The sequence below is a fragment of the Cyprinodon tularosa genome, unplaced genomic scaffold, assembly GCF_016077235.1.
Source record: "Cyprinodon tularosa strain WSP-4 unplaced genomic scaffold, ASM1607723v1 ctg525, whole genome shotgun sequence".
Classification (NCBI taxonomy): Eukaryota; Metazoa; Chordata; class Actinopteri; order Cyprinodontiformes; family Cyprinodontidae; genus Cyprinodon; species Cyprinodon tularosa.
This window is the reverse complement of record NW_024039258.1, coordinates 119,042-132,281: the sequence shown is the minus strand read 5'-3', so window position 1 is coordinate 132,281 and position 13,240 is coordinate 119,042. Positions and strand designations below refer to the sequence as shown.

Below are 13,240 nucleotides of genomic sequence, written 5' to 3'. Positions count from 1 at the left end.
TGCCGTCTCACAGAAAGCTTCATCCGTCTGCTCTGGGTTTGTTTAGATTGTGTTTTGAGATGATTCTTGTGATGACAGGTTCCAGGTGACGGGGCTAACTGAGGGGCAGTGGTACGCCTACAGAATCAGAGCAGTGAACAGGTTGGGGGCCAGCCGACCCTGCAGGGCCACAGATGAGATCCAGGCTGTAGATGCTAGAGGTAGGCTTTTCTGTTCGTCAGGAGCTCTTACGTAACAATAAGGATGGACTTTTTTTAACATTTTATGCTTTTTGTTTTCAGTGATACAAACAGGGATTCTATTTGAAATAGAATTTGTAGAAATATTTGTCCAATTTCTACTACAGAACCTCCAGAGATTGAGCTGGATGCAAAGCTGCTGGCGGGTCTGACGGCCAGAGCCGGCACCAAAATCGAGCTTCCTGCAGACGTCAAAGGAAAGCCTGATCCTCGTGTCAAATGGACCAAGGCCGACCTGGTCCTGCGGGCCGATGACCGCATCTCCATCGACTCCCAGCCAGGTCACTCCAAGCTTTCCATTAGCAACACCACCAGAGAAGACACAGCCACTTACATCATTGAGGCGGTTAACATCTGTGGACGTGCCACGGCCACCATTGATGTCAGCATTCTGGGTATGATCCTTCAAACTTTACCCACTGGCTTTTATTCGGGTTTTTCCTCCGTAAAATTCTGGAAAAGCTTAATGATAAAAAGGAAAAACTCATGACAGTGGATTTTCCATGTCTTCTCAGATAAACCGGGTCCTCCAGCCGCCTTCGACATCTCAGAGATCACCAACGAGTCGTGCGTTCTGGCCTGGAACCCTCCCAGAGATGACGGGGGCTCGCCCATAACCAACTACATTGTTGAAGGTCGGCAAACGGACAAAGAGGAGTGGGTGAAGCTGTCCGCCACGGTGAAAGACACCACCTTCAAGGCCTGCAAGCTGACCGCCCTGAAGGAGTACATCTTCAGAATCAGCGCTGAGAACCAGTACGGCATTGGCGTTCCCACTGAGCATACACCCATCATTGCAAAGTACTCCTTTGGTATGCTGTCACACGGATCAATTCATCCAAATTTCGAGAGTTTCGGTCACAGAATTAATCAAGTTTCCTTCCCTCCGCTTCAGATCCTCCTGGTCCTCCGACCAGAGTCACTCCATCTGACATTGCGAAGGATGCAGTGACCCTGACCTGGTTTGAGCCAGACGAGGACGGTGGCAGCCCCATCACTGGGTACTGGATCGAGAAGTTTGATCAAGAGAGCGACAAGTGGATCCGATGCAACAAATTGCCCATTAAAGACACAACCTTCAGGTAATGAGCCCAGCTTTGAGGTTTATAAAGTTCCAGAATTGTTGATCTGGAGAGTTTTTCATACAGTGTCTGTTTGGCTGCAGGGTAAAAGGACTCCCCACCAAGAAGAAGTTCCGCTTCCGTGTTTTGGCGGAAAATCTGGCTGGACCTGGAAAACCGAGCGTGGAGACAGATCCTGTGCTGATCAAAGACCCCATCGGTAGGTCACCAGTTTATCCACGACATTGGTCTACAGGGAGGTGACCGCTGAATTGTGTCATGATGTTGTATCAGCATTCGATTATTGGTTGTTTGATGTAACTGTTGTGCACCTCAAAGAAATGATACAAACACTGGGTTTCTCGCAGATCCTCCATGGGCACCTGGGAAACCGGTTGTCAGGGAGGTTGGAAAGACCACTGCATTGCTAGCATGGACGCGGCCAGAGCACGACGGCGGGGCCAAGATCGAAGGCTACATCATTGAGTTCCAGAAGACAGGTAGCGAGGAGTGGATCCGCATTGCAGAGGACGTTCCTCAGACAGAGCACCAGCTGAAGGGTCTGATGGAGAAGCAGGAGTACTCGTTTAGGGTGAAGGCCGTCAATAAGGCTGGTGAGAGCGAACCCAGCGAGCCCAGTGACCCAGTGGTCTGCAAGGAGAGACTCTGTAAGTCCTGCTTAAAAACTGGCAGCAGGGAAATCTCCGTAGGAAAGAACGTCTCACTGAAATAACTTTTTTTCCCTCCTGCAGATCCTCCATCCGCTCCTCAGTGGCTGGAGGTCACCAACATCACCAAGATCAATGCTGACCTGAAATGGCAGGCTCCCAGCAGCGATGGTGGGTCTCCCATCACCAACTACGTGGTGGAGAAGAGGGATGTGAGGCGGAAGGCCTGGCAGACTGTCGACACCACCGTCAAGGAGCTGAAATACACGGTGACGCCTCTGAACGAGGGATCGCTGTATGTGTTCAGAGTGGCTGCAGAGAACGCCGTTGGAACGGGAGAGTTCTGTGAGCTGGAGGATGCAGTGCTCGCCAAGGACACGTTCAGTATGTTCCACTGCTGCCAATCTGATCACACAGAAAGCTCCAGTCATTAATACTTTGATTTAAACTGTTCTACAGTAGGGCTGAAACCGAAGGAAAATTCAATCTAGATCTGGATTTATTGCCTTTTTACAGCTACTCCTGGTCCTCCATACGCCCTGACAGTGGTGGAGGTCACTAAGAGACACGTGGAGTTGAAGTGGGAGCCTCCCAAGAGCAACGGTGGAAGACCCATTACTAAGTAAGAGGAGCGTCAGCGACGAGGCTTTCAGTTTGACCTAAGAATACTTTCTAGCTTTTTATTTCTGTGGTGAAACTAAAACCCAAGATGAAATGTGATGAGTGGATTTTCTCTGCACAGATATGTGATTGAAAAGAAAGAAAAAGTCGGAACACGTTGGTTGAAGTGCTGCAAGACTCCAGATAAACAGACTCAGTTCAAGGTGACTGACGTGGACGAAGGATCAGAGGTTCAGTTCCAGGTCAGAGCGGAAAATGAGGCTGGAGTAGGAGATCCTAGTGAGCCTACCGTCATCCTCACCATAGAGGATCCAACCAGTAAGAAACTGTTATGTTTTCTTCATTAAGAAAGACACCTTTAGGCCCAAGCTTGTTGCTACATTGAGGGGATTAAAATTTTAGTGATGGTTTGATTTGAGCAATATCTTTCTTTCTACTGGAAGCAAAATTAGTGTCTAGAAGAGTCCAGACCTTTAATAAAACATCTATGAGTAGGGCAGTAATTAGGATGATGGCGGGGAGGCCTTCCAGCCCCAAAGACATGGAGCTCATCACCAGAAACATCAATGAAAGATGGTTGGCAACCAAGGAAAGATTTGATTGCTGTCATGCTAAGAAGGCAAAAATGGGAAACGCATGAATCTTTTTCAACATCCCATTTTCTAATCTTTAATATTTTATTATACTCGTCTGTAGAATCTTCAGTTCAACATATTTCTATAGCAGCAATAGTGTGACAATTCAACCAGATCACCAAGATTGTTTCAAAGTTTTTAATTTAAGGTAAACCAGTTGATTGCATCATCTTATTGACTCTGTAACATTCACGCACACTAAGCATGATTTTAGTGACAGTGGAGAGGAAAAACTCCCTTTTAACAGGAAGAAACCTCCAGCAGAACCAGGCGCAGTGTGAGCGGCCATCTGCTGAGGCCGACTGGGGTTCAAGGAGACAGAAGCAGACATAGAAAAAGAAGCATAGATACAAAAGGCAACTGTCAACCAGCTCCACAGGCGGCCCCGTCCAGGAAACACACAGCCAGGCAGACGAGCTCCGAGCCAGCTCCCATGTCAGAGGATGAAGAGAGCACATCCAGTTAGTCACAGTCAGAGAAACAGGACTGCACTGGAAAACAGGCCAAGCTCCAACATCTAGAAACAAAGGTGTTGATGGCAGCAGCACAGCTGATATTTCTCTCCAGGATGGAGTCACAGCCAAACAGGAACAGACCAGATGAAGCTACTATGAGAAAAAGCAGAGAGAGCAGAACGTTAGAGATTCAACTAACAGATTCTGCAGAGTGGGAGAATAGAGATAGAATGAAGCAAAATGATGAAAAAGGGGTCCCTATGTCCTCCAGCAGTCTAAGCCTATAGCAGCAGAACAATAGAGATAGCTCAGGATAACCTCAGCAACTCTAACTAGAAGCTTTATCAAAAAGGAAAGTTTTAAGCCTAGCCTTAAAAGTAGACAGGGTGTTTGCCTCACGGACTAAAACTGGTAGTTGGTTCCACAGGAGAGGAGCCTGAGAACTAAAAGATCTGCCTCCCATTCCAGTTTTAGAAATTCTAGGAACCACTAGTAAACCTGCATATTGAGAGCTTGGCCAAATAAGGCTTTATATGTGAGGATTTTAAATTCTTCAAAATTAAATTATTCTTGTTTTAACTGTTCTGTTGTCTTCTATAAAAAAAGTTTTTCAATGAAAGAAAATTATTTAAATTCAAATCTGCAGGTGTGTAAATGATTCAATGAACACTATTCATTCAGGGAACAGTGAACAGAGATTTATGGTTGAAAATGTTTGGCTCAAAATTGAAATAAAATCCCCCACGCTATGTTTCTATCAATAAAAATGGCAATTAAATGTTCAGTTCTGTTTTAAGCAATGGCCTTACCTCTGCCCAGGTGTTCCATCTCCTCCTCTGGATGTGGCCATTGTTGACACCAGCAGGGAACACATCAATGTCACCTGGAAACCACCAGCCAAGGACGGCGGCTGTCCCATCACGGGATACCACGTTGAGGTGGCAGAGGCTCGTCCAGAACTCAAGTGGCTACGGGTCAACGCCCGCCCCATTAAGGAGCTGAACTTTAGGATCGACGATGGGATCAAACCAGAGAAGAAATACGTAATCAGAGTTCGGGCCATAAACTCTATTGGAGTTAGCGATCCCTCTGATATCTCTGACAAAGTTGCCACCAAAGATCCAGACTGTAAGGATCTAGATTTCTTCTTTCTCCAGGTTTCAGAGGCCAGAGGGAATCCTGAATGACTATCATGTCTTCTGACCTGCAGGTGCACCATCCATGGATCTGGACGCACAGGATGTGATCGTCGTTGAAGGAGAGAAGCTGCACCTGAACATCCCCTACAAAGGAATCCCTACCCCCAAGATGGTTTGGCAGAAAGACAGCGTGGAGTGCAAAGCGGACGACAGGCTCTCCATGACGGTTGAGATGAACAGCGCCCATCTGGAGCTGCTGAGGTCCCAACGTTCCGATGCCGGTGCCTACACCATCACCCTGGAGAACAGTCTGGGAAGTGCCACAGGAAACATCAACGTCAAAGTTATCGGTAGGATAGTTCACCTGATATTGCAAACTGCTGAATGTATACAGGTTTAGGAAGCTAACTGAATGTCTGAAACCTCACAGGGCTTCCCGGTCAGTGTAAAGACATCACCTCCAGCGACGTCACCAAGAACTCTTGTGTGATCAGCTGGGAAGCTCCGGAAGATGACGGTGGCACCCCCATTGTCAGTTACACATTGGAGCGTCGGGAAGCCTCTAAGAAAACCTACATTCCTGTCATGTCGGGCCAGAATATCCTAACCTTCAACGTCAAAGACCTTTACATCAACTGCGAGTACTACTTCAGAGTGAAGGCTGTCAACACAGTCGGAGCCGGAGAATATCTGGAGCTGCGCAGCCCTGTCATCATGGAGGAAATCAAACGTAAGCTCTGGTTTAGACTCATTCTCTAACATCTAGAGGACATTTTAAATGTATACCTGCATTCATTTCCTGTGTTTCCTGGTTCAACACAGAAAAACCAGACCCTCCCATCCAGGTCGAGGGCCATGACCCCACATCCAAGTCCATCACCGTCACCTGGAAGGCTCCAGACTACGATGGTGGTTGCCCCATCCAGGGCTACATTATAGAGAAGATTGAGAAGGATGGCGACCGCTATGAGAGGGTCACCCCCAGCCTGGTTGCCGGTTTCTCCTATGTGGTGACGGATCTGAAAGAAGACATGGAGTATCAGTTCAGAGTCCGAGCAGAGAACGCGGCCGGAGTCAGCGAGCCGTCGCGCAGCACGCCGCTGATAAAGGCTGCCGATCCTGTTGGTGAGTATGTCTGCCGCAATCTGCTCTTATTCATGAAGAACTGATTCTAATCAATACTGGATCTCTGTGCTTCTACTTTCAGAGAAACCAAAGGTCACCCTGCATGCACGCGTGCAGTCCGGCCTCTGCGTAAAGAAGGGCGAGGAGATCCGCATCGATGCTTTTATCTCTGGCTCTCCATACCCCAAAGTCACCTGGCTGAGGAACGAGGAGGATGTGACCAAAGAGCCCGCTAAAAAGATAATTCCAGTGCTGAAGAAGAAGAAGACCAAAGCCCATGTTGGTTTTCTCTCAGAAACCTTGCTGGTTAAAAGCTTGACCTGAAAGTGTTAAATTAATCTGGACTTTACTTTGTTCAGGTTCCAGAACCAGAGGAGGAGTTTGTGACTCCTCTAAGGGAGCGTCTTGGTCTGGATAAGACCACAAAAGGCCAGTCTGCCCTGATGATCCGTGACGCCGTCAGGGTCGACCATGGGACCTTCACAATCAAGGTGGAGAACACTCACGGCGTCGCTTCTGCCACCTGTTTCGTCAATGTTCTGGGTAAGAAGGAGCTTTTTTTTTTCCTCTTGCCTCTGGAGGTTAGAGAAGAGTCTAATTCTATTATTCTGCAGATAAACCTGGACCCCCGATAAACTTCACCTTCGATGAGATCAGGAACACCTCGGTCATCTGTAACTGGGAGCCTCCTGAGGACGACGGTGGGAGCGAGATCTTAAACTACATCTTGGAGAAGAAAGACAACAAGAGCGACGAGATTGGCTGGATCACCATCACCTCCACCTTGAAGGGAACCAGCTTACCCGTCATCAAACTCATCGAGGGGAAGGAATACATCTTCAGAGTCACAGCTGAGAACAAATATGGCTGTGGTCCACCGTGCATCTCTGAGCCGCTCGTGGCCAAAAATCAATTCAGTGAGAAGAGCCGCAAAATCAGATTAAATCTTTCCACATATTGTTCAGAATAAATCACTGAACTCTTCCTTTCAAATCAGATCCCCCCGATGCTCCCAACATCCCTAGAGTTCATGAGGTGACAGCAAGTTCAGCCCACATCTCTTGGCATGAGCCAAAGGACAACGGCAGCCCCATCCTTGGTTACTGGATCGAGCGCAAGGAGGTGAACAGCAAACACTGGACCAGAGTGAACCGGGCCCTCCTCAACTCCCTGGACGTGAAGGTCACTGGTCTAATGGAGGGCCTAACCTACATCTTCAGAGTGTGTGCGGAGAATCTGGCGGGCCCTGGACCCTTCAGTGAGCCCACTGACCGCATCGTAGCCATGGATGCAATTCGTAAGTTAAGTTTTTGAGAATTTTATGCGCTTCATTATTATCGTTTAATGAACAAAGTATGAATCTAAACTGTGTTACCCCCAGTTCCTCCTGGACCCCCCATCCCCAGGGTCGTGGATACTGGCAAAGATTCTGTCATCTTGGCCTGGAAGCCCCCGCTGTACAATGGTGGAGGGGACATTTTGGGATACCACATTGAAAAGGTCCTGGACAGAATATGATGTAAACATTCTAAATCTGCAGTTCTGGAGGGAACACCAAGATCTTACTGGCTGTACTCTGCTTTACAGGTGTTGGCTGGAGAGAAGGAATGGAGCCGCTGCACAGAGTTCAGGTGTAAAGAGCTGACGTTCACGGTGACCGGCCTCACGGAAGGAGCAGACTACTATTTCCGGATCCTTGCTGTTAATGACGCCGGCCCTGGAGCTCCTGGTCTCACCGAACCTGTAACGGTCAAAGAGCCACAAGGTATGAAGAGTTTCCTCATTAATATAGTGGTTAACGTCTTTTAAAGATGTTAAAAACATTGCTGTTTCATCCGACCAATGTGTCCCTCAGAAACACCTGTCGTGGAATTCGATGCCTCCGTGAAGAATGGCGTCATGATAAAAGCCGGCGAATCGCTGAGGCTTCCGGCTGTGGTGACTGGTAGACCTCAGCCAGAGGTGAAATGGGCCAAAGACGAAGCAGAGATCGACAAAGAGAGGATGATTGTGGAGACAGAGGGCAAGAGGAGCAGCCTGTTCATCAAGAAGGCCGTGAGGACCGATAGCGGGAAATACCAGATTACCGGCACCAACAGCAGCGGCACCAAGACGGCAGAAACCAAAGTGGATGTTATGGGTCAGTTTTTCAGAAGTGTGTCAGGATAGCGTTGAATGCCAGGCTGAAGGTAACACTAACCCCTGCTCTCTTCCTAAAGATGTCCCTGGACCAGTGGTGGACCTGAAGACTGTCCTGGTGACAAAGAAGAACATCGTCCTGACCTGGTCAGATCCTCTGGACAACGGCGGTAGCGACATCATCGGCTACGAGGTGCTGAGGAAGGACGCCAAGATGAGGCTGTTCCGGCAGCCCATGGAGATGGCATCCTGCAGGTGCGACATTCAGGGCCTGCTAGCTGGGGAGGAGTACGACTTCAGAGTCATTGCCAGGAATAAGTACGGCGATGGAGCTCCAGCAGACCTGGGCCCCATCCTGGCTGAGGATCCTAAAGGTAGAATACTTAAAGATGACCTGCAGCAAGTCTGACCTCACATTCAAAGACGTTTGGAGTAACGTCCTTTAAAATGTTCCAGGTACTCCATCTGCTCCAGAGAAGCTGCACTACACAGACCGAAGCAAGACCACCATCACTCTGGCTTGGGAGCCCCCACGCACTGATGGCGGCAGCCCCATCAGAGGATACTACGTGGAGAAGATGAGGTCAGATAGCACAGAGTTTGACGTGGCCAACAGGAAGATCTTCACTGAGTGCTGCGGAACTATCGAGAACCTCTCTGAGAACCAGGAGTACAAGTTTCGCGTGAAAGCTGTGAATGAGGTTGGAGACGGAGAACCATCCAAACCAATCACCGCCAGGATCCAGGACGACCAAAGTACGCAGCAGAACCTACTGACGATGGATAAACACTCTGATTCAGATGACCTCTGATGAGTTTCTTTTTTTCGTCTGCAGTCGCTCCAGTTATCACAATCCTGAAGTTTTTCAAGAGCAACGCCATCATTGTGAGGAAAGGAGCCGCCATAGACATCCCAGCAGAGGTGACTGGCCTTCCTCTGCCGACACTCCAGTGGATAAAGGACGATGTGGTGATGGAGAAGCCTGATGAGGAGAAGATGACCTTAGAAACAGAGGAGGTTTGACCAGCTTTTATCTTAAAGTCTTTATTATCTCTTCATGGTAAAAATTAAACAGGGAGTTGGAAAGATCTACTAATTTCCAATGGATTAACAAACCAAAATAAATAAAAAAATATAATCACTTTTTGTTAATTCTAAGTCTATTTTTTATTATTTTTTTTGGTTAACCAGATCAAACTGAATCAAAACTCAGGGACCTAACTTATTTTCAGATGTGATATTCCACAGTTACAGCAGCTCAAATGTTTGGCTAAAATGGAGCAATCAGATTGATTTCTAAAGAGGCTCTGCTGTATCAAGCTGTTGGTTCTTATTTCCAGGTAAACAGAACAACACTGAGGACGAAGATTTCTATCCCAGAAACTGTCCGACAAGACAAAGGAAACTACAACCTTGTTGCTGAGAACTGCTACGGCAAAGCTCAGCATGTGGTCCGAGTGGAGGTCCTGGGTAAGGACCAGAACCTTCACCTGGTGGGGGAAGCCTCTGGTTTTGGTTTCCTTACCAATTCATGTGACCTTGCTCTTTCAGACCGCCCCCTTCCTCCGAGGAACATCACTGTGTCCGACATCAAGGCGGACTCCTGCTACCTGACCTGGGACGCTCCGGAGGACAACGGAGGCAGTGAAATCACTAACTACATTGTGGAGCGCAGAGATGCCAGCAAGAAGAAGTCAGACTTTGATGTTCTGACCATCAACCTGATCGATAGAAGATATGGGGTTCGCTTGTGCCACTAATTTTTAAATTCATCATTTAGAGTTCTCTAAGTATATGTTCTTATATTTATTTTATGTCATGATCTGATTCCTCAGGTCTACAAACTGAACCTGAATGGAGTCTATCAGTTCAGGATCAAAGCTGAGAACAAGTATGGAGTCAGCGATGGCTGCGATTCAGAGAAAGTCCAGCTGAGAGATCCGTTCGGACTTCCTGGACCTCCACGTAACCCCAAAATCATAGCTGCAACTGCAACCACCATGACGGTGACCTGGGACCCTCCGCTGGACAACGGGGGCTCCACCATCCAGGGCTACTGGCTGGAGAAGAGGGAACGCGGTGCCGTCTACTGGGGCCGCGTTAACCGGGCGCCGGTGACCAAGCCAGCAGTGAAGGGGCTGCAGTACACGGTGCTGAGGCTCATAGAAGGAACAGAATACCAGTTCAGGATTGCAGCCTGCAATGCGGCAGGAGTCGGCCCCCACAGCGAGGCCACGGAGTGCCGCTTCGCCACCGACCCATGCAGTGAGTCTCTCTTACATCCTAATTTATTTGGAGCTCCACTAAACACCCGACGTGGAGGTCTAGAAGACAAGTAATTAAACTGATTCAATCTTTTTATCACTGCTCTTCTTTCTCAGACCCCCCAAGCCCACCTGGAACCCCCGAGGTTAAAGACAAGACCAAGAGCAGCATCACCCTCGCCTGGGCTCCTCCAGAGAGAGACGGCGGCAGCCCGATCAAGGGTTACATCGTTGAGGTTCACGAGGAGGGCTCCCCGGACTGGAGGAGGGTGAACCCTGCCGACAAGCTCCACCCCTCCACAGAAATCACCGTCCCTGACCTAAAAGAGGGCAAGAAATGCAAGTTCAGGATCTATGCAGTGAACGCCGCCGGGAAGTCAGAGCCCGCTAGGACCGGAGACATCGTGGTCCAGGACATCCTGAGTAAGAGCAGACCTCAGCGGTCACACTGATAGGATGCATCTCTCTGTTCTGGTAACATCTTCTAATGTTCTGCTCTCCAGTCGAACCAGCTGTGTCTCTGGACGTGAACGCTCACGACCTGCTGTACTGCAGAGCAGGAACCACCATAAGGATTCCTGCCACCATAACTGGACGACCCGTTCCCAAAGTCACCTGGACCTTTGTGGACGGGACAGCTGAGACGGAGAAGAAGAACGACCTTCACACGCTGCCCGTCGACTCCGAGGTTAGGGACGTTCTGGAGTCACATTGTTGCTTTTCTAAATGAAAACCGCTTTTGCATAATAAAATACATTATAGGCAGAAACTAATGCTACGTTCAGACCTAACGCGATTTGAGCAGCAGTAACTTTACATACAAAGTCTATGTCTGATGCGCATCGAGGTGCATCTAAAGGTCCTGCAGCGCATCTCAATCAGAAGGAGCAGCGCAACTTGACACATCTGAGGTGCGTGATACGCTTAAATAGCAGGAGATGCTGGAGTTGGAAAAATGTAAGTTTTGCTGTGCGACGTGCACATTAACCAATCAGAGAAGCTGATCTGGGAGCTTGCAGGAAGAAAGACTATGATCACTCCTCTGAAACAGTTTATTAACGCCTAAATTAACTTCAAAGGTAGAAACCTGCCGGCAGAATATGTTGGCTTTTATTATCCTGGTGCCTGCAGTTTGTAGCACAGACCTGAAATACGCTAACATCTACTTCCAGCCGCCACCAACAGGAGGGGAAAACCCCCAAGAGGCTCCCGGGCCTGAGGCAGCTGCTGCTGGGGAATCCCAGTGACAGCGCAGCGCCGGTATGTGGGGGTCTGAGCGGCTCCCACAGAGAAATAATCTTTGAAGGCAGGATGGTAATCTGGATGAACTGACTGCACAGACCGTGTTTTCAGGAGGACTTTCTCACTAAAAAATATATTAAAATTACTTTTACCAACTGTTTACAGCAAATATAGCAAAGCCGCACTATGGCATTGAACATAGGAGCAGCAGAGGCATCAGACGCATCTGGACTCACTTTACTGGATGCCTGACCTTAATGGGGACAAAAATGAAGCAGCAGAAGCTTTTTTTGCTGCTGAAATTGCGTGCGGTGTGAACGTTGCATAAAACACAAACCTGCTTGGAGTAAATCAGAGAAACTGGTCTGCACTGGAATCAGTTTGAGGTGTTCTTCATTTTTTTCTTTTCTTCTAGATCCACTCTACTGACACCATCTCCGTGGTGGTGATCCCAGAGAGCAAGATCGGTCACACGGGTCGATATATCATCAACGCAGAGAGTCCGGCCGGACACAAAATCGTCAAAGTCAGGGTCAACGTGCTCGGTACGTAGAAGCATTTATCAATTACAATTTACACAGAACTGCTGTCTGTCAGGGTGGATAAGGTCCAGCGATAACTGCGACCTTTTTTTGTGGCTCTGCAGACCTGCCTGGACCTGTCAGGAATCTGAAGGTGAGTGATGTGACCAGAGGAACCTGCAGACTCTCCTGGAAACCTCCAGAGAGCGACGGAGGAGAGCGGGTGAAGAGCTACTTTATTGAGAAGAAAACCGTGGAAGGCAAAGCCTGGACCAAGGTAATGACCTCTGACCTCTGACTCATAACAAACACTGTGGGCAAAGATTTCACTCTGATCTTGCTCTTTCAGGTGAACCCAACCTGTGCCACTCAGTCTCTGGTGGTTCCAGACCTCATTGTGGGTGAGGAGTACCTGTTCCGTGTCCGAGCTGAGAACAGCTTCGGGTTTGGCCCATATGTTGAGACTACTGAAAGTACCAAAGCCAGAGATCCAATCCGTACGTCTGAACTCACTTTAGTTAACCTCCACAGTATGAGCTTTTTTTCATGGCTCACCTGATAATCGTCTGTATGCAGATCCCCCGGATCCTCCAACACGGCTGAAGATCCAGAACGTCAGGAAGGGCACAGTCTCGCTGACCTGGAAGGCTCCGAAGAACGACGGAGGGTCACCCGTTACCCACTACAGCGTTGACCTTCTGTGCTGGGATTCCAGTGGAGCCCAGAAAGAGTCCTGGAGGAGGTGAGTCTTCTGGAGGCTCTCCATGTGAACAATCGCTGCAACTAATCATTTTTCTGCAAATCGATGAATCTGTTGATTATTCTTTTGATGAATTTATTAATAATCGGATTGCCAACGGTTCCTTAAAGAAGATTTCTTACCAAATTAAAGCAGGGGAAACTAAAACTTTTCCACTTTAGGAGTTCTGGATAGAGAATACTGACAGATGAAAACATTTTTTCTATCTTAAATGCAAAATGTTTATATTTGTTTTGCATTCTTGGTACAATTACTGCTCTAAGTGTGTCACTCTGTCAGCTAAAAGCTTATTTTACAATCTCTATACTCCAGTTAACGGTAAATAGATTAATAAATAATTCGACAATTATTTTAAAAATCAATTAATCCG

The 13,240-nt window shown here is 48.1% G+C and overlaps 1 protein-coding gene across 1 annotated transcript in view; it reads left to right on the top strand.

Annotated features, from left to right (window-relative positions):
• LOC119795836 (titin-like) overlaps positions 1-13,240 on the top strand; it is a 166,156-nt gene that overhangs the window by 86,193 nt on the left and 66,723 nt on the right. Inside the window, 32 exon segments of the mRNA XM_038304063.1 lie at positions 79-200; positions 347-634; positions 755-1,051; positions 1,135-1,321; positions 1,405-1,520; positions 1,669-1,968; positions 2,053-2,352; positions 2,485-2,590; positions 2,711-2,907; positions 4,499-4,807; positions 4,890-5,168; positions 5,249-5,548; positions 5,641-5,943; positions 6,026-6,222; positions 6,303-6,486; positions 6,558-6,860; positions 6,941-7,240; positions 7,325-7,443; positions 7,531-7,708; positions 7,799-8,083; positions 8,163-8,456; positions 8,539-8,838; positions 8,919-9,100; positions 9,424-9,553; positions 9,635-9,825; positions 9,919-10,348; positions 10,465-10,770; positions 10,851-11,035; positions 12,005-12,134; positions 12,236-12,387; positions 12,460-12,607; positions 12,687-12,852. Coding sequence (XP_038159991.1) covers positions 79-200; positions 347-634; positions 755-1,051; positions 1,135-1,321; positions 1,405-1,520; positions 1,669-1,968; positions 2,053-2,352; positions 2,485-2,590; positions 2,711-2,907; positions 4,499-4,807; positions 4,890-5,168; positions 5,249-5,548; positions 5,641-5,943; positions 6,026-6,222; positions 6,303-6,486; positions 6,558-6,860; positions 6,941-7,240; positions 7,325-7,443; positions 7,531-7,708; positions 7,799-8,083; positions 8,163-8,456; positions 8,539-8,838; positions 8,919-9,100; positions 9,424-9,553; positions 9,635-9,825; positions 9,919-10,348; positions 10,465-10,770; positions 10,851-11,035; positions 12,005-12,134; positions 12,236-12,387; positions 12,460-12,607; positions 12,687-12,852 — 7,284 coding nt within the window.